Consider the following 20,853-nt stretch of genomic DNA (forward strand, 5'->3'; position numbering starts at 1 on the left):
TTTTAACCTATCGCTTCAGCAGCAAACGTTTCCTGAGGATTGGAAACGCTCTGTAATGTTCACGGTATTCAAGAAGGGTGACAGATGCAACATGGAGAGCTACCGCGGATTCACTTCGCTTGGAGTCGAATCTAAAGTATTTGAATCAATCATCAACGAAGCGTTATTTTCTGTTTGTCGACACTACATCAGTACATCCCAGCACGGATTTTTCCCCGGACGTTCGGTCGAGACGAATCTCGTCTGCTTCACGTCATTTTGCACGGAACAATTGTCTAAGAAATTGCCGGTGGATACTATCTACATTTATCTAAAGGCAGCTTCTGATAGAGTTAATCATGAGATACTGATAACAAAGCTTGATAAGCTAGGGTGTTCTACTAGATTCTGCCATTGGCTTCGATCCTACCTTGTACACCGTGAAGTCGTTGTTCAAATTGGTGATATTGTTTCAGAATCCTTTATCAACACTTCCGGAGTTCCTCAAGGTAGTACGCTGGGTCCACTGCTTTTTTCACTGTTCGTGAATGATGCAGTTTTCGTTCTAAGGCGTGGAGGAAAGCTGTTTTTTGCCGACGACTTAAATTTTTTTCTTGTTATACGAAATGAAGCCGATTGCCGTGAGCTACAGCATCTTATCGACACCTTTTATAGCTGGTGTGTAAGAAACATGATGGTCCTTAGTGTTGCAAAATGTTTTGTCATCAGCTATTTTCGAACGAGAAATATGCTTACCTTCAACTGTAACATCGCAGGAACTCTGCTGCAACGCGTTGACCACGTGAAGGATCTAGGAGTCATTCTTGATGAAAAGCTAACGTATACTCATCACGTTTCTGCGTCCATCGACAAAGCCAATCGATTACTGGGATTTATTTTCAAAATTTCCAGTGAATTTCAGGGTCCTCTGTGTTTGAAGGCTCTTTATTGCTCATTGGTGCGCCCGCAGTTGGAATTTGCAAACATCGTTTGGTGCCCCTATCAAGCAACGTGGAGCCTCAGGATCGAAGCAGTCCAGCGTAAATTCATACGATATGCGTTACGTGGATTGCCGTGGAACGATCCATTAAACCTGCCACCGTACGAGGACCGTTGTCGTCTTTTAGGACTTAATACTTTAACGCATCGGAGACATGCAGCGCAGGCTACTTTCGTGTCAAAGATTCTGCTGGCTGAATATGACGATCCGGAGCTACTAGCGCAAATCAGCCTCTACGCGCCTACCCGTTCTCTTCGCCCACGAGCCCTGCTGCATTCTGAAATGCGCAGCACTAACTACGCTACCAACAGTTCAATTGTAGCAATGAGTCGTCGCTTCAACGAGTTTGCTGAAATTTTCGACTTCGTCGTGAATTCTTCACAGTTTCGTCGTCGTGTATTGTCACTAGTTTAATTGTGTTTAGTTTAACTTAGTTTAGTTTAGTTCATTTAGACAAATTGTCAGTTGGACTTTTTTATACAAAAAAAATAAAAATAAATGTTTGTGCTATTTAATATAGGTATTGTTTTGTAAATGTGGTAGTAAAATCATTGTCTGTTATTTTCTTATCATTTGTAATCTAAAGTGTGCAAATTTCCGTACACTACACATAAAAAATCATTACTTGGTGTGAAAATGGCACAATTTCATATTCGTACACTTTTGAAAATTGACTTTTCAAAAGTGTACGAATATGAAATTGTGCCATTTTCACACCAAGTAATGATTTTTTATGTGTAGTGTTTAGTGTCAGTTTTAAGACCTGTTATTTCTTTATTTTTTTGTTTTACTTAGAAAAATAGATTTTATGACTACAGAAAAGTGTTCATTGACACAGTTTCCCCTACACTAGTTTTAGCAATTCCCTCAAATTAACATAATGGTTAAAAAAGTAAACTAGCTGCCATTATGGGACGAAAACTAATTATTACTCACCAATATGAAGGTAAATCACTTCATAAAATCTTTGAAATTGTTGAAGAATTGCGTGCAACTATTTAAAATGTCATTAAAAGCTTTGATGTGGCGAAACATAGAGCAGATATTGCGAAAAATTTGAACTGTAAACAATTTACGATGAGGGATAAACGATTTTTAATTAGAAAAATTTGGGAAAATCGAGTAATTAATGTCATATACATGATAAATAAATTGAATCATAGCATTTAAGTATAAGTCCGCTCTGGTACGGCTCGTAATGTATGGAGAACGGATAATTACAATGCCTGTGTTCTGAGCAAGAAGCTGTTCATCAATGAGAAGAACAAACAATTTATTTTTTATTTACTAAACAACATTGAAACATTTTATCGGAATGTTGGAAAGATTGTAAACTTTGTCTACGGGTCCAGCTTCAACATCTTTGACTCAAATGTCTGTTGTTTCGAGTGGAGAAAATCGAGCTCAGACCTGGACGTAAAAGCCTTCTAACAGCATCCACGCGCAGATATAGTGCGCTTTTTGTATGGGGTATTATATGTCCACTAGAAGTACTAGAAATGTGGTCTTCATTGATGGAATGATGGATCAGAATGTGTATTTTAATATGAATGTCTTAAAATAAATTTTAAAGCAAAGCTTCTATAAAATGGTACTTTTACAAAAGAATGGTGGATATTGGAAATTCGATCAGGAGAAGAACCTGAAGCATAAGGCGTGCAAAAAACGTTTAGAGTAAATTTATAATTGTTTGAATGTTATGGGTTCTCCACTGCGGACCCTGTTATTAACTGATTAGAAAAATAAGTGGGAGTATTTGGATAAAAAGTGCGAAACTATCCGGATTATAATGAGAATGATCGTAGAAACTACTGTTTAGAAGAATGGGATAAAATTTAAGTTAAATGTGCACAAAACCTAGTGGTTAGCGTTCCAATACGATTGAAAGCTGTAATTACAAACAAAAGCTAGCACATTGAGTATTTATTATAGAAATTTCAATTGATTTTTGAAAAAAATCTGTGTACTGTACGAATATGAGATTGCGTGTATATTTGACTATCTTTAGAATTATGAATATTTTTGAAAAAATTAGCATTTGTAGTACAAAGATAATTATTGTATCTTCCCTATGCTGTCTAGTAAACTATTTCTACATATATAAAATGTCTCGAAAACTTAATTTTTACTTGTAAAATGCATATAAGCATTCTGCATAGCGGTGTACGAAAATGAGATTGTGTCACTGTGTATAGAAAAGGCAACCTTTGTGATACAGCTAACAGTAATAAACTATTTGGTACATTGATTTAAATTTATTTCCCGTCCACTTCGCGCATCGGCTCCAGATAAATGTTAACATCGGTCATTTCCTGTACGACCGCTTTGTTGGTTCTGGCCTTCAACCAGTAGTAGACAATCTCGAAGAGCCACGGAATTACGCACAGGGCCATGAACAACGTAAGACAATGGAAGGATATCGAGTAACTTCCGGTCACATCCCGGATATAGCCGACAATTGGTCCAACCGCAAATGTAATATTTCCCTGCAGGAACATAAACAAACCGTAGCCGGAAGGAAACCTGTAACAACAAGAACAGTCTCATAACGCACACAAATAAAAACAATATTTGAGCAGGAAGGTGTTTGCCATCAATCATATCCCGGAGGCTGATTGTGGCCGGTGGAGCCACAATTTTATCGCGCTCGGGTATCGATTGCGATGCGCAAATAACGAGGCAGTCCTACCGTTTCTGGGGCAAATATTCCGAAAATACCAGCGGCAGGGGAACGTGGATCCAGGTCCGCAGGAATCCCATTATAGCTGTTATGATGGCCATACCGTGAAAATCGTAAACGAACAAAAACGCTGTTCAATATGGGAAAGAGGAAAATTGCAATTGAGAAAAAAAACTGTAAAACACGCTAGGAAACGATGCTGCCGAATGGGCTGTTCCGGGGCCATTAACATATTGTTTCCTCGGTGGTATGCGTATTTTTTTTTTATTTGGCTCGCCCGGCGGCAGTGGCTGAATTTCAAGTGGATAAAGTAATTACCGAAACGTGCCAGGATGGTGAACAGTGCCCCGGCCAGATAGACGTAGCGAGCCTTAATGTTCAAACATGTGCTGGAAATGGCCAGGAAAACGCGCGAAAGCAAATCTGCTGCCGCCCCGATTGCAATGATTAGGGAAACGTCCGGCTAGAAAAGAGCGATTAGTAGCAGATCACGATTAGTATTCAAAGCGACGAATAAAATTACACGGTTTTATGAGTACTTTGTTGAATCCAATCATGAGCAAATACATCGGCTGCAGGGTAAAGAAGGCCAGATCCGAGTAGAGGGCGAACGAAATTCCAAGCACAATGTTGACATAGATGGGATCCTTCAGCAGTGTGAGATCCAGGAAATCGATTAGAACCTGCCACTTGGAGGATGGTTTCTTGTCCCTTTCTGTGGTATCACTAACTACGACTGGTCCGGACCAATTACCAAGCTCCGGAATTGATGAAGCTCTTCGAGAACAGCTCTGATTTTTTAGTTTTAGCAGCTTCGAATCATAGTCAGTGATATTCTCTTTAGGAGGCGAATGTGTCTCATTTATCTGTACTTCTTCAGCGTCTACTTTCACTTTCTTCATATGCCACTCAACGGGATGCATTAACAACATAGCCACCATGGTGTGACTGTTGACCGCCGCAAGCACTGCCATGCACCCTCGAAAACCAAACGCCTCCATCGTCCTTTGAATGAATATAGGATAGAACATCGTACCCAATCCAATCAAGGTTTGCGATATACTCATCATGACTACGCGTTTCTCCACGAAATAAGCATTGAATGTGGTGTAGGACACAGGAATCATTAGTCCGAATCCAGCACCTATAAAAGTTAGTTGACCTTACATTTATCATCAAGTTTCGCACAAAAATCTGATCATACCTTGAAATATACTAAACGATATCAGCAGTTCATTGGTGGACCGGACAAAAATCGTGAGAAAGCTACCAACCACATACAGTGTGGCCCCAATTAGTCCCACCGTCCGGCAAGAGGTCTTTTTCATCAACGTATTCGTGAAAAGTCCAGCAAAACTCAACGCACTGAAGAAACAACTCGTAATCAACGCGATCGCACCGGTCTCCTCGCCAAGATTGGTCAGAAAATCCCCAAACATAAGTCCAAACGAAGGAAGAGAGCCCAACGAAACGGTAAACATGGCAGCCATTCCGATTCCGACCAGCAGACCCCAGCCTCCTTCCGGAGGTACCTTCTGATAATCGACCGCCATCTAACCAGTCGTAGGTGCTAATTTTAACTGACTGACTGATGATGCTGTGAACTTGATAGTGAGCTGCCGCATCAGAGATAGCATTTTATCTCGAAAGTTTGCTAACGGAAGAAAGTTCACTATTGCACGCTATCACCGTGGCCGTCGAGGTTCCCGAGCTTAGCGGAGGTGCTTGACGCAAACAAATGTGGCGCTGAAGTGACAAGATATTATCATTGGTTTTACGAGTGTGTTTCTAAGCGTAGTAAACATGTCCCATGGTTGTTTAGATCAATCGTCAACATCTATAGACTGGTAAAAAGAACGAAAAACGCATCAACCGAATTCCGTCCCGAGGACTAGCGAATTGAAAAACACAATCGCAAGGAAGATTTCGTAACTATCGAGTTTTCCTCAACAAGCTTTTAAAATTTCTATTGCTTCAAATGAGGATGATTATGGTCGCACCGCATAGTTTCTCAAAAGTATGAGCAAATGATTGATCTAGAAGATAATTATTATGAAGACACATGGTAAAACCAAATACAAATACATATTTGTATTTGGTAAAACCATTGGAATGGATTTGAAGATACAGCTTTTCCTTTTTTCCGTTACCAGATAAACTTCGATTATTCCACAAACAACCAGGGTTCATCTTGAAAATATGCATCCCAGGAAGATACTTGAAAAAAAATCGCGTGAACCCAATGTCCACCATTTACAACAATACTGTGTAAGACTCCTCCCGCCTGACCGAGACATCGCTACTATGACCTGAAACGGTGGAAAGTATCGAGCGTGGCTGTACTGAGTAGGGCATTGCAAAAATTTTTTTTTTTGAATTCTCAAAGGCCCCCCCCCCCTCTTATATTGTGACAAATGTCAAAGTAAGCTCAGATGCCAAATTTCATATCATTTGGACAATTTTAGACCCCCGCCCACTTCGCTTGAAATTTTTTGAAATTGGTACTATGGGAAAATATGGCGGAAAAATACATTAAATGCTATAACTTTTGAAGTAGCAATCAGAAAATTACAATTTATACCTCTTTTGAATAGAAATAATCTTAGTATTTGGATGGAGATATTTTTGTTTCTAGGAAAATACGGGAAAGTGGGGTACTGGGTCATTTTGGCTCCAAAATCCCATATTTTTTATGATTTTTCTTCTCCGTGATACAAATCATACATATTTTGTAGTTTTTCTGAAAAAATCTCAGAAATCGAACGGAACCCTTTTGACCTTAGTCCGAATACGAAAAGTTGGGGTTATAGGGCTTTTTGTCATTCATATTAAATTTTATCATTTTCTCATGCATATATCTCTATTATTCTTCAACCAATTTTCATAAAATTTAACTTGTTGAACGTGTAAAATTCTGAGGAATATAACAAAAATAAAAACGTTAAAGGTAAAGTTCAGAAACATCAAAGTTTTTGATATTTACTCTACAAATCTCATTTTTTTCATTATTTGTCCTAATACTTCAACTTCCCCTATTTTTCCAGGAATGAAACTTTTCTCATGTGGTCCCTAAGCATATCTTACACTAAAAGTAGTAAATTAAATAAGAATTTTGTTGTTAAATGGAGTTAATATGTGCGATTTTATGATAAAAATGTGAAATCGACACTATATGTCAGATAATTTGATGTTCCTGAATTTTACCGGGTACGAATCTATTTCTGTTATAATTCTAAGGATTTTACACGTCCAACAAGGTATAGTTTATAAAAATTGCATGAAGAATAATAGAGATATATTCACGAGAAAATGATGAAGTTTAATATAAATGACAAAAGGCCATTTAACCCCAACTTCTCGTATTCGGACAAAGGTCAAAAAGGCTCCGATCGATTTTTGAGATTTTCTCACATTAGAAAAACTACAAAATATGTATGATTTGCATCACGGAGAAGAAAAATCATTAAAAATAGGGGATTTTGGGGCCAAAATGACCCAGTACCCCACTTTCCCATATTTTCCTAGAAACAAAAATATCTCCATCCAAATACTAAGATTATTTCTATTCAAAAGAGGTATAAATTGTAATTTTCTGATTGCTACTTCAAAAGTTATAGCATTTAATGTATTTTTCCTCCATATTTTCCCATAGTATCAATTTCAAAAAATTTCAAGCGAAGTGGGCGGGGGTCTAAAATTATCCAAATTATGTGAAATTTGGCATCTGAGCTTATTTTGACATTTGTCACAATATAAGAGGGGGGGCCTTCGAGAATTCGAAAAAAAATTTTGCAATGCCCTAGTACTGAGCCAAGTCGAGCTATATCATCAACATGCGACAGTCAAGGACGTTGCCGCTGATAGGGCCCGAAGAGCCCATGTCCTTTTCAAACCAAATTAAAAAAAAACTCGTGACTTACCGTTCAAGATAAGCTCTCCTTTGCAAAATTTTGGTAAAGCTTTTATGCTTACTCAGCACACGTTCTGTAGTTAGACCATACTACCGATTTCGTCCGTCGCGTGCCAGAGTGAGGGACTCTGAACAGAGAAGATAACTCTGAACCCTTCTCCTCGAAACTCCACCAAGGAGTCCGACATTTGCCTGATCACCCGGATTCCATTTGATATGTCTACTTCGGGGGGAGGCGTGTTAATGCACTTCGCTTGATTCCAGGTCTAGCTGGTCGTGTTAGATTTCGTTGGTCTCATAACTCAGTCCTTCAAGGCATGATATGCTACATGCGCTTCTCTCTACGTTGACCAGTTGGATGCCGTGGTCGATCCAGCGATTCCGGTTGGAGGGTGGCTTCCGGTTCACTAGTGCCCCGACGACCCTATACTGGTGGTTTGTCGCGTTCGGTGCTACTCGGCGTAGTCCCCGACGGTGGAGCTAGCCTACCTCGGCGGAGAGCTCCCCGACAAAAGAATGTCGCAACCGTTGACGGACGCGTTATTCTTGCTTCGATGCAGTCCGGCAGAATGCCGAGGTTCAGTGATTCCGGGTAGAAGATTGCGTCTGGTTCACTGGTGCCCGATGATTCAAGCCGGCGATTCGCTACGGACTACTCGGAATAGTCTTCGACGGTGGATCTTTCCTACTCCGACGAAGAATTCGCCGGTAGTGGAAGATCTTCCGAAACCGATGCTACCCGATGCAGATGTCGAGGTCGGTCCTGCGATTCTGGTTGAAGGGTGACTTCCAGTTCACAGGTGCCCCGACGACCATTTACCGGTGCTACTTCCCAATCTACTCGAACTAGTCACCGACGGTGAGCCCAGCCTACTCCGACGGAGAAATTTCCCGATGTTGAAATTTCTCTCGAAACCGTTATCTTGATGCTGGTCGATTAGGTGCCGAGGTCAGTCCTGCGATTCCAGAGGGAGGATGACTTCCGGTTCTCAGCTGCCCCGACGACCTATCCTCGCTGATGCGTGCGCTCAATCTAGTCCCCTAGCGATGGATCTAGCCTACTCCTACTGACTTGTGAAGTGCTATGGTCGGTCCCGATTCCAGTTGAAGTGTAGTTTCCGGTTCATCGGTGCCTTGACGACCCGAAGCTGTATACTGTTACGTTGCTGATCGTTGCTTCTCTCGCCAGCTTCATTACAACGCTGACATGATCTGAACTACTGTTCTGTTCACCGCGTTCCATTTTTCTTTGTCCGCGTACGTTCTTTGGACAATATTGGTCACGTTAACGTCCTCACCGACAATGGTTCTCATTTCGCTTGGCTCGTCCTCGAATCGCGGGAATTCGAAGACCACGTGCTCAGGCGTTTCCTCTGCACCTCCGCACGTGATGCAAAACGGCAAACTCGCGGGGCCAAATCTATTACGTAGGCTGCCTCTGACGAAAAAGTTCGATACGCGCTAGACACCGGCATGGCCATCAACCCGAACGTGCAGTTCAGCCGAAATATGTTTCTGCACTTGCAGTGCCGTCACCCAAGCAGGTTTTGCGTATGCGAGCACCGATGTGGAGACACTCGCCTGTAGTTGCTTTTTACTACTGCTGATCGCTGAATTGTTGGGCATGATCCCAGATAGTGCCGAGATAACTTTTAGGACCCTCCCGCATGCGTGGTCGAAGTGGCTATTGAAGCTTAGCCTGTCGTCTATCATCACTCTCAGTTGTCTAACTTGTCGCTTTGAGTTTATGATACACTCTCCGAACGAAATTCTTGCCTGCTGCACTGCCTTTCGGTTGCTTTTCAAAACCATTTCGGTTTTGTGGTGAGCTAGCGTCAGCTTCTTGTCGCGCATCCAGTCTTCCACAACATCTATCGTCTCCGTGGCGAGTACTTCTACTTCCTCTAGTGATTCGCCGATCACTAGAAGCACCACGTCGTCCGCAAAACCGATAATCTTCACACCCATGGGGAGGCTCAGATTCAGCCCTCCGTCGTACATAACATTCCAAAGAGTTGGGCCAGCTACGGAATCCTGTGGAACGCCCGCTGTTACGGTTACACTTCTTTTTCCGGCGTCAGTTTCGTAGATCAGCTGCTAGCTTCTGTTGCTTCCAGATATTGGGGAAGTCACCATCGTCGACGCACTTGTGCAACGCGGTCCTAAACATATCCGGGTTCGATAGGATTGCTATTTTCAGAGCCACGTTGGGGATACCGTCTGGTCCCAGGGCCTTCTTGGTTCTCAAGGCTTTTGCAACCACCATCAGCTCCTCGTTGATTACCCGAGCTTCTTCTTCGAAGTCATACTGCGTTCCGCATTGCGTGGGCGACCAGGCCGTCGGTTGATGCTGTGGAAATAGCGCTTCTACGATGACTCTCATCCTCTCCGGGCTCTTGCTGTCTTGTACGCTGGTCTTAGAACATCTCTTTCCGCGACGTTTCGGGCTCTCTGCATCTTCCTCCGGGCTCGGTGGCAGCATGCACGTAGGTCGGCAATCGCCGAATTCCACCAGAAAGCTGGGCGGCGACTGTACCTTGGTCTTGAAATGGTTGCATCGCAAGCTCTTGCTAATGCCGTTTTCACTTCGTCTGCGCTGAAGTCAATGTGATTTCACTCACGCCACAACGCTTCGACGAAGACTCCCTTGTCGAACTTCGTTGTTTTCCACTTCCGCTCGTTTGATTGGATCACTAGCGCTTCAGACTGTCTCGTGCTTCCGATAGCGTACCGGATCGCTTGGTGGTCGCTGTGGCTCCGAAATGATAGCTATATCGCATTTAGACTCCGCTACAAATTGCCGCAGCAAGTGTCGTGCTGTGTCTCAGTGGTTGAAGTTGATTTGCGTTACCTCCACTGTGACTTCGTTGTAGTCGCCTGTTTGAAGGCCGGACAACGTGGGCCTCCTGTAACGTGGTTGTTACCTTCTTCGGTTGAGCAAATCAGACATCTCGGAGCCTGCCGGCAGTATTTTGCCATGTGGCCTTCTTCCCCGCACCTTCTGCTTGATTTGCTCCTGTCAGGTCCACTGAAGTTTCTCGCTGGGTGGCCGAACTCTTGAAACTTGAAGCACATTTCCGGTCTCTGTGATACACTCAATGGACATACCGACCAGCCAACTTTTATTTTACCAATTTTCAGTGCTTTGTTTGCTGCTTCGACTGGAAGCCTAACAGAAGCCGCTTGAGTGCCGAAAGGTCCCTTCCTTATTCGAATCGTCATCTGCACTTCTCCAAGCTCGCACTATTTTTCCAGAGCTTCTCTTCGCTCTTCTTCCGAGGATATCTCATCCAGGTTCTTACCTTGGATGATTTCCTCCGGGCACAAGATTCTCACTTTCACCGCTTCGCCCATAGCTTTCTCGGTGAGCTCTTTATAAGTAGAGCTGTTTGACTTCGGATCCTTTTTCAGTTCCAGAATCATCTCTCCAGTGCGCGTACCCCTGATTTTCTTGATGTCTGAGCCCAGCTTCTTGAGTACCAGGTTTATCCTCATTGCGTGCAGTACCTCCTCGTATGAGTCATCGTTAGTTTTGAATATGAGTGCTTCACCTTTGTTTCGTCCCTTGAGAAACTTTCGCTTTTCGGACCTATCCTTATTGTTCGCCTTCCGTTTTGTGCTGCCGACGACTTCCCATTTGGTGTTTTTATCCTCGTTGGTGGCTGCTTCGTTCGCTACGCGTACCACTACGCTTCCTTGTGTTTCTTGGAACCTCCTAGTCTCACATCACCTAGAGTAGTCTTGGCCTCTTCGATGTAGAGAGGGACGTCACCTGGGGTTTGTTTTTCGCCTCGTAAGTTTCCCTAACATTCGATGGTGCCACTGTTTGCCTTATTTCCAAAGATTTCTTGACAATCAACAGCTCCTTTCCGGCTACCTCCGCTTTCTGCTACAAGGTTCTTCATTCCTTGACGGCCAATCCGAGGTTTCCTTGTATCTTCAGGACCAATATCTTGATGTTCTTGTGCACATTACTCCTTTTGTCAACAAAGTTGTGCAGTTCGACCACCAGCTTTTTAGCTTCTGCTATACTCGGCAAGCTTGGTATTTTCAACGATGCGCTCTCCTCCTGCTTTTGCTGCTTCTGTTGAAGCTGCGGCTACGGTTGATGGTACTGTTGAGGCTGCTCCAGATGTTGAAGCTGCTACTGCTGTTTCTCCTGATCGTACTGTTGTTGCACTGGCTGGTTTGCCGAGGTGATGACCTCGTTAAATCGCTTTTGGCGAAGGGAATCGCCGCGTCTACTTCATATGTGTAAGTTTCTTGCTCCATTTTATTGGGTCCAAACCCCGGACCGCTATCTCCACTCGTTGCACATAGTCGCCTCTCGTGATCTCATGATTATCTATACATACTAATATGTTAGCAGCATGGAGGTCATGCAAGGGTTGACACTATCCCTCATGGGGAGTAGTGTTCAGAGCCGGATCAGCGTAAAATCGGGAATGCTCCAACCAAACCTAGTGCCACCAACTAAATGTTTGAACGCACCCGAAAACCTGCCAGCGTTTTGTTGGAACGGAAGCAGCCGTGCTGTTAGCCCACTCGCCATTTCAAATCGGTGTCACCCTTCCTTACTCGAAGAGTAGAACAGCACGCCTGTCGGCCCAAAGTCGCTGTACAATTCGTGATCCGTATCCTGTCCGTTGTCGTACGCCATAATCAGGATGTTACTCGCGTCGATCCTGATGTGCCGGTTGACACTTCGGTTGGGCTAGAGTGCTTTTAATGCTAAGATATTTGATTATTAGAATCTTAAGATCATAGCAAAAGCGGCGTCCTATCTCCCACTATCCGACAGCGAATTATAGAAAAAAGTTATTTCCATGTATTTATATACATACCTGCCAATAACTTGGCTCCAGGATTTAGGTAGGCGCTAGTTCAATTAATTTTCCCACTACCCATTTCGTATACAGGGCAAACCGTGTTCCGAGGTAATCGCTCCATCAACTAGCCCCGCCCTAATGTAATGTTTGTATCAAATGGAGTTTAACCTTACAAAAAGGCCTTCGATTCTTTACATGAGGTAAGAAATCGACAGTGTATTTAATTCAACATAATATAATTGATATATAAATTACAATATGTTTATAGAAAAATATACCAGTTTTACCATGTTACCAATAATACACAGAGAACTATATCCAGTCCTCGACAGCATATCCCTCAATTCGACCCTCGTCTGACGCGCTACAAACCGCACGCATTGGACATACTCGCAACATACTCTCACCAGAAGTGCACTCCTGAGAATGCGTAAAAATCACAGCAGAATAAAAGAGACGGAAGTAGAAAACATGCAAACTCTGCATATTTCCGCTCATCACTCACTCCCGTCGCTCACACTCTTCCACGATTCCCATGTACACCCAGGAATACATCTCCAGTAAGCACTCAATGAGTGAACAGACCGAGTACGCCCGGCGCACAAATTCCATAGCACAGCGGTTCTCAACTTTTTTCAGTCCACGGACCCCTTAAAAATCACCCTGGGTTGTTGCGGACCCCCACTGATAAACATCGATTTTGTATGCTATCAATATGTTGTTTTCAGTTTGTTAGGAAACAAGACTTGAAAGTTCAATATGCACTCGAAAAATATATTTTTCTTCGCGGACCCCCAGCAACGACTTCACGGCCCCCACAGGGGTCCGCGGACCCCAGGCTGAGAATCACTGCCATAGCAGAAAAAACGAGAGACAGGCAGAAAAACATGCCGTCGATGAAGCTCTCCGTGTAGTGTGCATACGCACTTTTCAGTTGGTTTATCCGTCTCACTTTCGCAATAGCTTGGTTCTTTTCACACTCTAGTTTTCAGCTGAGACGAGACATGCAAATAGCAAAAAATCGAACGTCAAATTCAGCCAGGGGGTACTGTCAAATGCAGCCAGTCCATTTAAACCATGTGAGACAAAAAGAGAGGCTTTGTGAGATGAACGATAGAATGAACGGAAATAAGAAAAAGAAAACATCTATCGGCAAGTCCATTGCATTTTATTCCTGTGCACCCCTGGTGGTGCAAAGGGCCGTTGTGAAAGATCGCCATCCTGGGCGATTGCCCGCCATCGCCTTGACCTGCTGCCAGGTCAAACTTTCGTCGACTTCTTTTACTTCCTTGTTGAGGCTGCCCCGCCATTAGCCTCTGGGTCTGCCTCTGCTGCGATGTCCTGCTGGGTTCCAGTCTAAGGGTGCTTACAGAGTGGCGGCGAGAAGCTGAGCTGGCGCTGATGCTGACATTAGAATGCGAGAAGCCTGCTTCCTGCAAACCAAAGATGATGTCAAAGTGAAAGCTGAGCGGATCGGCGCCGACTGCCTGTTTTTACTCTGACAGGTTCCATTTGATATGCTGCAAGCAGGTTTCTCGCATTTTAATGTCAGTGCCAGCCCCTGCTCAGCTTCTCGCGGCCACTCTCTAAGCACCCTAACACTTGCTTGCAGATTTCGTTTCCGCCCCTGCGCAGAGTGTGGCCGACCCACCTCCACTTTCGTTCCCGAATTTCTTATCGGCAAGTCCCGTCCCAGGTTTTCAGCAACAGCGTTCGAACAGCTGTACTAAGCGGCGGGCGCGGAGGTTTACACTATCGCCTTGATGTCAAAGGAAAAGTTACAGGAAATGTGATGGGCCTCTTGAAAAACCTATTGTGGTTGAATGAGAAACGCGAATTAACTTATGAAAAGGTCGTAATAAAACAATATAATTGTGTTGATTAAAACCAAATTTAAAATATCTCGAGAACTACTACATTTCAGAGAATTTGTGTTATGAGCATTTTGATTTGAAACGGCGTTTATAATCATAATCAAAAAGAAAATTGTATTTTTGACTGTAAATAGTATGAATTATAAAAATATGTCAAACGTTGCCGTTAGGAAAACTTTTTTATTGAAAGTTACTCCATGATCCAAATATACTGAAAAAGTTTCTTTTGTGTCTTTAAAGCGATAAACATTAGATTGTTGACATTTTATGATGGGGTAACGCGAATATCTTTTAAAAGGGGCATAATTACTCTAATTGTTTTTTTTTTTTTGGAGCAAAATTCCAAACATCTCGAAAACTATCGCCTTTTGAAAGATTTTTGTTAAATGAATTTTGTTTTAAAATGATACTAAGAATTATGTTTTGTAATAAAATTACAGGTTTGTAAGTCAATTAGCATGGCTTTTAAAAACATGCATAAAGTAATTGTTAGGAAAAAAATTTACTGATAAGTTCTCCATCATGCTATTACATTCAAAATGTTTCTTTTTTCTTTAGATGTTTGTTGACAAAATATAGAAAATTCAAAAAAAAAATATGCCAGGCGATGGAAATTGTTTATTTGCGGCGCTGGCAAACCAAGTGAAAGTGAAGAGCACGCGGCAGCAATAGTCCGGCTGAGAGCATTAGTAGTGGAACATATTAAAGCCAACCGAGAAAATTTCCTTCCATGTCTGATGGAGGGAGTCTCCGATGTAGGAGTTTATGCAGGCATCAACGTAACCGAGAAAATTGAGGCGGTGGTCAGCTAGTTTCGTCCGCGTCCCTTATAACCTATTTTTATAAAGTGATTCATCCGCAGTGCTATCTTTGAAAATGAACCACCTTGGTTATGCAACTAATTTTTCCGATCCTTTTATAAATGCAAATAATTAAGCAATCTTCATTTCGTTATATTCTGAATTGCACATATTTTGTCGCATATAATTTTAAATGTACTTTCATTTGATGGCATTGTAAGGGAACACGTATCCGCCGGTTGATGCCAATCGAGCTGACATTTCTTTAGACTGAGCGAACTAATTTATTTGTTTGTTTAGTGTTTATTTGGCCAACTGGGAAACGAACCCACTGGGTCTTTAATGCGTGTGGGAAATACGCATGGTCTTGTCTGAGTGAATGACTTTTGAATTATGTATGAGGGTGGAGAATTGACAATTCGCAAGATCAATTCAAATCCAATTACCAATTTGCTGCAATCATTTCAACACAAAAAAACAAATGTTTTATGGTTATATATAATGGTTTACATTTAGTCCATTAACTCATCAGTCAATTATACTGAGCTAAGAATAAGTACGTACTATTTGGAAACGGGGGGTGTTTGATTCGTGCATGATGTTAATATCGTTAGTTAATATCGCAGCATTTATATTTTTTGTGTTTCGCGTCTTCATTGTAATATCGCAACGTTTACTCGAACGAGGTGGGAAATTTCAAGTTATGGGATCTCAATATGCTAGTGATTAAACCAATAAGGACCATTTATAAATTCTGCCACGCTATTAGGAGGAAGAGATATGACTAATTGTGACTTAAATGGGAGAGGAGCACGTCATGTGCTTTGACGCAATCGGCCGTTTTACGCACGTTTGCGCCATGTATATAGGAAATTCCTTGGAACATGAACACTTTTGCGAGTAGCGGCATTAATGTGCTACTACAAAATGAAGGAAAAACTAAAATCATTTGATTCGTATTACACCAAGGATAAAAATAACGTGGTAATATGACAGAGAGTTAGTGCTGGGTAATCTTTGCATGAAATAATTTATGAATGTTCCACAATACCTCTTTTAATCTCATTGTTTACGATCCATTTTACATTGTCGACAACACTCCCGACAGCTGGCTGTCCAGAGTTCAAGTTGTTTTTGATGAAACAATCTCGATAAACGATTACCCAGAGTTTAAACGCCTAAAACATTTACGTGTCCTACAGTCAATAAACTATTCAAACATCTTATTCACGAAAGTATATTCTCAGTCGCATCGCTTACTTGAAGCGAATCCTGACTAACAACCCACCAACTACCCAATACTTATGGGAGTGTCACTGAGTCAGGGCCTTCCGTTAAGTAAGTACCACATCAACACTTCCTTTCTCATCCCAAGTTACGGTAAAGATGGTCGTGGCCCGCAATGGTGACTCTCAGGTGAAATTCTCGCTTGGACTGGATCAATTGTTATTCCCAAACAATGCTCCTCAAGTAGTCTGGCTGGAAATGAGAGTCATCAGTCTGCAATCTACGAAGTATACCGTGCTTACGCCAGAGATGGCATGGCGCACATCATATATGCGCACTCTCGCACATCTTCCATAAATTGTGCGCGCAGCTCTGTTTCTCACTTCTACCACTGCGAAGCCCACTCATTTACAAACCGGATAATACTGCGCGAGGGCAATATTGTGTGAGCGGTAGAAAATCTTCTATGAGTGCTGCTGTACTGTGAGATGTTCTCTATAGCTTATCTTTCGTAAATATGCGAAAGCACAGCAGCATGCTCTGCGTGCTCATGGAAACTTCTCTGTGCACAGTTTTCTGCGCACAGTCAGCTGAACTCTTCTGTTTTCAATGCAAACTGATATCATCGAGTAAACAGCAGCAATCAGGTAAATGCGTGCGTTTTGTCTGATGTGAAAATGGCGAAGAGCATGTTAGCAGAAAGCAGTGGCGGATCCAGAGGGACCTAGGGTTCGTCGCGGTTGCGGTAATTACCGCAACCGCGCGGTATTTACCGCACCCGCACCGCAAAATCTGCGGTGCGGTGAGACACTTTTTCCCGCAGATGCGGTGCGGGAAAGAACTTTTACCGCGCGGTTTTACCGCAACCGCACCGCAAAAAAAATTGATAAAGTAATAATTTTGATTATTCTAAATTGATAAACAGACTGCTATAACGAAAGAAAATCTAGCTGTGTCCGAAATATTTGGCGCTATTATTTTTACGACATATTTTGGACTAGTTATTTTATACTTCTAAGTAAAACTTCACAAACTAACCATTTCAAATACATAAAATTCAAGAACCCAATAAGGACAAAATTATTAGATCATTTAAAATAATAAATTTGTACTCTTAAATCCTATTTAAAAGTGCATCACTTCTCCCGATTTCTGTTGGAAATCGTGAAATTATGAATCGTTTTCGATATCAATTTTTCAGCTGTGAATTTTGACTAATTTAATGGAATTAGAGATGAACTAATTATGCTAGGACTTAAACACAACCCTCTTCATCAAACCAAACGAATTTGGAGTAATTGGCAGTAAAGGATACAAATGTATGAAAGCGTCCAAAATAAGGAGGGATCCAAATTAGGATGATTATTCTATCATTCGTTCATCAACATCGTATTTCTATCTTCTTTGATTGCTGTGTAAATTCAATGTGAATATTCTGCAGTCAATTTTATTGGACTCTTTCTCAAAAAGTATGCTACATAACTTTTTTTGCGTACTTTTATTCAAATTTACTATAATTTTCTACCAAATTAAGTCCTAATATTTTTCAGTTAAGACTATTTTGTAGCTTTTATGAAGCCACAAATACCACATAGTTTGACTCCGGTTCACTTCATTTGAAGTTTTTGCCATTGGCTCTTTGGGAAAAAATTATAGGAAAATACATTAAATGCTAGAACTTTCGAACTAACCTTTAGAAAATTACACTTCGTACATTTTTAAAGGGAGCAATCCTAGTTTTTGAATGATAATACATCTGTTTCTTGAAGTATGCGGAAGTTAGAGTTTTGGGATATTTTGTCCGTAAAACCCCCTATTTTTAAAAACCATACATTTTTTGCAGTTTTTCTAATGCTCAATAATTCTGTACCGGTTGAGACCGGACTCCTGCTTAGATGTAATGTATAGAGCATTTTTATTTCGTCAAATATGGCGTCGTTCTTATTGATGAAATACAATATGTTTTTATTTCACTGTTTTGGAATATATGCGGTACTATATAGAAGTACTGGTATTTCGACTTTATTTTTTTGGTGAGATTCCTTTAAGAATGAAAGGTGGTTTTTACTACGTAAATGTGAAAATCATCCGTTTCATTTTCATATGTCAAAAACATTGAAAATATGAAAATTTAAAGAAAAAATATGCAACTTCATTTCTTATTACATTTTTATTCCACATTTTTCAATTAACTGAAGGGTTGCTAAAATAAAAGTTTTCCTATTACTGCAGTAGAACGTTTTTGAATGTATAATGTTTGCCTTAAAATGTACGGAATTTTATTAATAGAAAATACAAAAGTTGATTTTTTTCATAAACATTACATTCTGAGGAGTCTCTTAAAGTTAAATTTTCGTGTGAATAAGAATAACATTTTATTATATATGGTATGTACAATTTTTCAACACTATTTTTAAAAATATAAAAATTTTACCGCATTTACCGCATTACCGCGCGGTGCGGTGCGGTAAATAAATTGCGGTTGCGGTAAGCGGTGCGGTTTTATAATTTTTTTGCGGTTGCGGTGCGGACAATCCATTTACCGCCCACATCCGCACCGCGACGAACCCTAGAGGGACCCCCTCCGAAAATTTTCAACTTGGTGAGAAATTTTGAATATGAGTTTCGATTTTATATTAGTTTCAAACTTAAAATCATTGCAAACCAAATTTGACCACCAAAACTGGTTTTCATTAAATGAGGTTGTTACACATAACGTATTGTACAATGTTCATTCAAAAATCAAAATTTCGGACCCCCCCCCCCCTCGAAATTTTTTTCTGGATCCGCTCCTGCCAGAAAGTGTGGTCGAGAACTTCTTTTTCGAGAAAGCAGATTGATAACGGAAGTGGAAAACTTGTTAAAGTTGCATGTTGTAATTTGTGTGATGTAAACGCAAAGCAGTTATCATTGTTAGGGGAAAGTGCTGATTAATTTTTCATGAAGATTTAGCAAAATAACCGGAATGATCTAAACCGCATAACTAGCCTATACTCAAATGGTTCTTCTGACGCTGCAGACTCGCTACCTGCGAATATTTCTCCATCACCCAAAAGAAAACGAACAAACAATATCCCGAGGGAATAGTGCTTCTTGCCTCTATAACATTTTGCTCTTTTACATATAATTTACATTTCATTTCAATGGCTTATATAGAAAATTTCTTTCACGATGATATAGACAGTTATAATGCGAGTGTTTCAATGAATAATAGTAAATCGCTGAATATTTTGCAATGGAATATAAGGGGTATGAATGAGCTTTGTAAATTTGATCAAATTTTGCAAACATTGGATCGTTGCAATAAATTAATTGATGTGCTTGTTATCGGGGAAACGTGGATCAAGTCGGGCAATGAAGATATCTTTAAAATTAGGGGCTATAATGTAGAGAACAATCGAACGGTGGAGTAGCTATCTACGTCAGGAAGAATATTTCTCATAGAGTAGTGCTGAACACTGTTGTTAACGGCTTTCATCATGCTCACATCGAACTCTGCATAATGCAACATTATTTCGATGTGCATTGTTTTTATCGCCCTCCATCTTACGATATTGGTCAATTCCTTACCAAGCTTGAAAGTGTTCTCGCTTCCGCTTCAAATTCGCGCCCCTGTTTCATTGTAGGAGATCTCAATATACCGGTTAACCTATCGAATAACAATGTCGTCTCACGTTATAAAACTCTCCTGGAATCGTATGGTTTCATATGTACGAACACATTTCCGACTCGCCCAGCTAGTTCAAATATTCTTGATCACGTTGTTTGTAGACTGGAGGATGCTGCTCGCTTACGAAACGACACGGTTTACACCATAGTTAGTGATCACGTTCAAATTATATCTTCATATAAACTTGCAGTAAAAGAGAACCCGTTAATTTGACTAAATCAATAATCAATCATGAAAAACTCAATAACGACTTCCAAAATTTCATAGAAAACATCGAGTTGATTGATGATGTAGATGTATGTCTTACAAATATCATCACAACCTACAATTCTTTACTTGCGGAAAACACTAGAACGGTCTCCAAAACTATTAAATGTAAAGGCGTTTTTTGCCCCTGGATCAATTTCGATTTGTGGACACTGATTAAAATCAAAAGTAATTATCTGAAACGAGTAAAAAATAACCCCAATGCACAGTGGTCCAGATCGCTAATTTAGGAGGAATTTTTACTTTCTGACAAACCTGTATAATTTAGCCGTATCATGTCTTAGGATGAATTTGTGTACTTTAGAAGATGCTTCTTTTTATTGGAATAGTTATTAGGGTGGTTCTAATTTATCTAAAATACGAAAATAAACTTTTTACTGATGAAAGATAGAGCTCCACAGTCTTCCACAAAGTTGTAAAGTAACTTATTTTGAATAAATTTGTTGAACATATTAAAGCTCTATCTCTTTTAGTTTTTGTTATACAAGAAATTTAAAAAAAAAGATTAGGGTGTTCCTGAAAAAAACGTTTTTTTTAGTATAACTTTCGTATATTTTACTTTTTGTTAACACAACCTTTGAACAGCTTATTGAAAACTTCAAGCCGAGTATTTTTCT

General features: G+C 40.8%; 2 protein-coding genes across 3 annotated transcripts in view; one reads left to right on the top strand and one right to left on the bottom strand.

The window, feature by feature from the left end:
- Positions 1 to 20,853, top strand: part of LOC131684439 (transcriptional repressor NF-X1 homolog) — a 48,126-nt gene that overhangs the window by 8,978 nt on the left and 18,295 nt on the right. The window lies entirely within an intron of this gene.
- On the bottom strand, positions 3,053 to 5,257 carry LOC131684440 (monocarboxylate transporter 7). Its single transcript, XM_058967307.1, has 5 exons — positions 4,864 to 5,257; positions 4,199 to 4,803; positions 3,978 to 4,122; positions 3,669 to 3,789; positions 3,053 to 3,502 (listed from the first exon to the last, which is right to left on the bottom strand). Exons 1-5 carry the CDS (start codon positions 5,210 to 5,212, stop codon positions 3,235 to 3,237), a joined length of 1,488 nt encoding a protein of 495 aa, XP_058823290.1. The 5' UTR covers positions 5,213 to 5,257; the 3' UTR covers positions 3,053 to 3,234.

This window comes from Topomyia yanbarensis, chromosome 2, assembly GCF_030247195.1.
Source record: "Topomyia yanbarensis strain Yona2022 chromosome 2, ASM3024719v1, whole genome shotgun sequence".
Classification (NCBI taxonomy): Eukaryota; Metazoa; Arthropoda; class Insecta; order Diptera; family Culicidae; genus Topomyia; species Topomyia yanbarensis.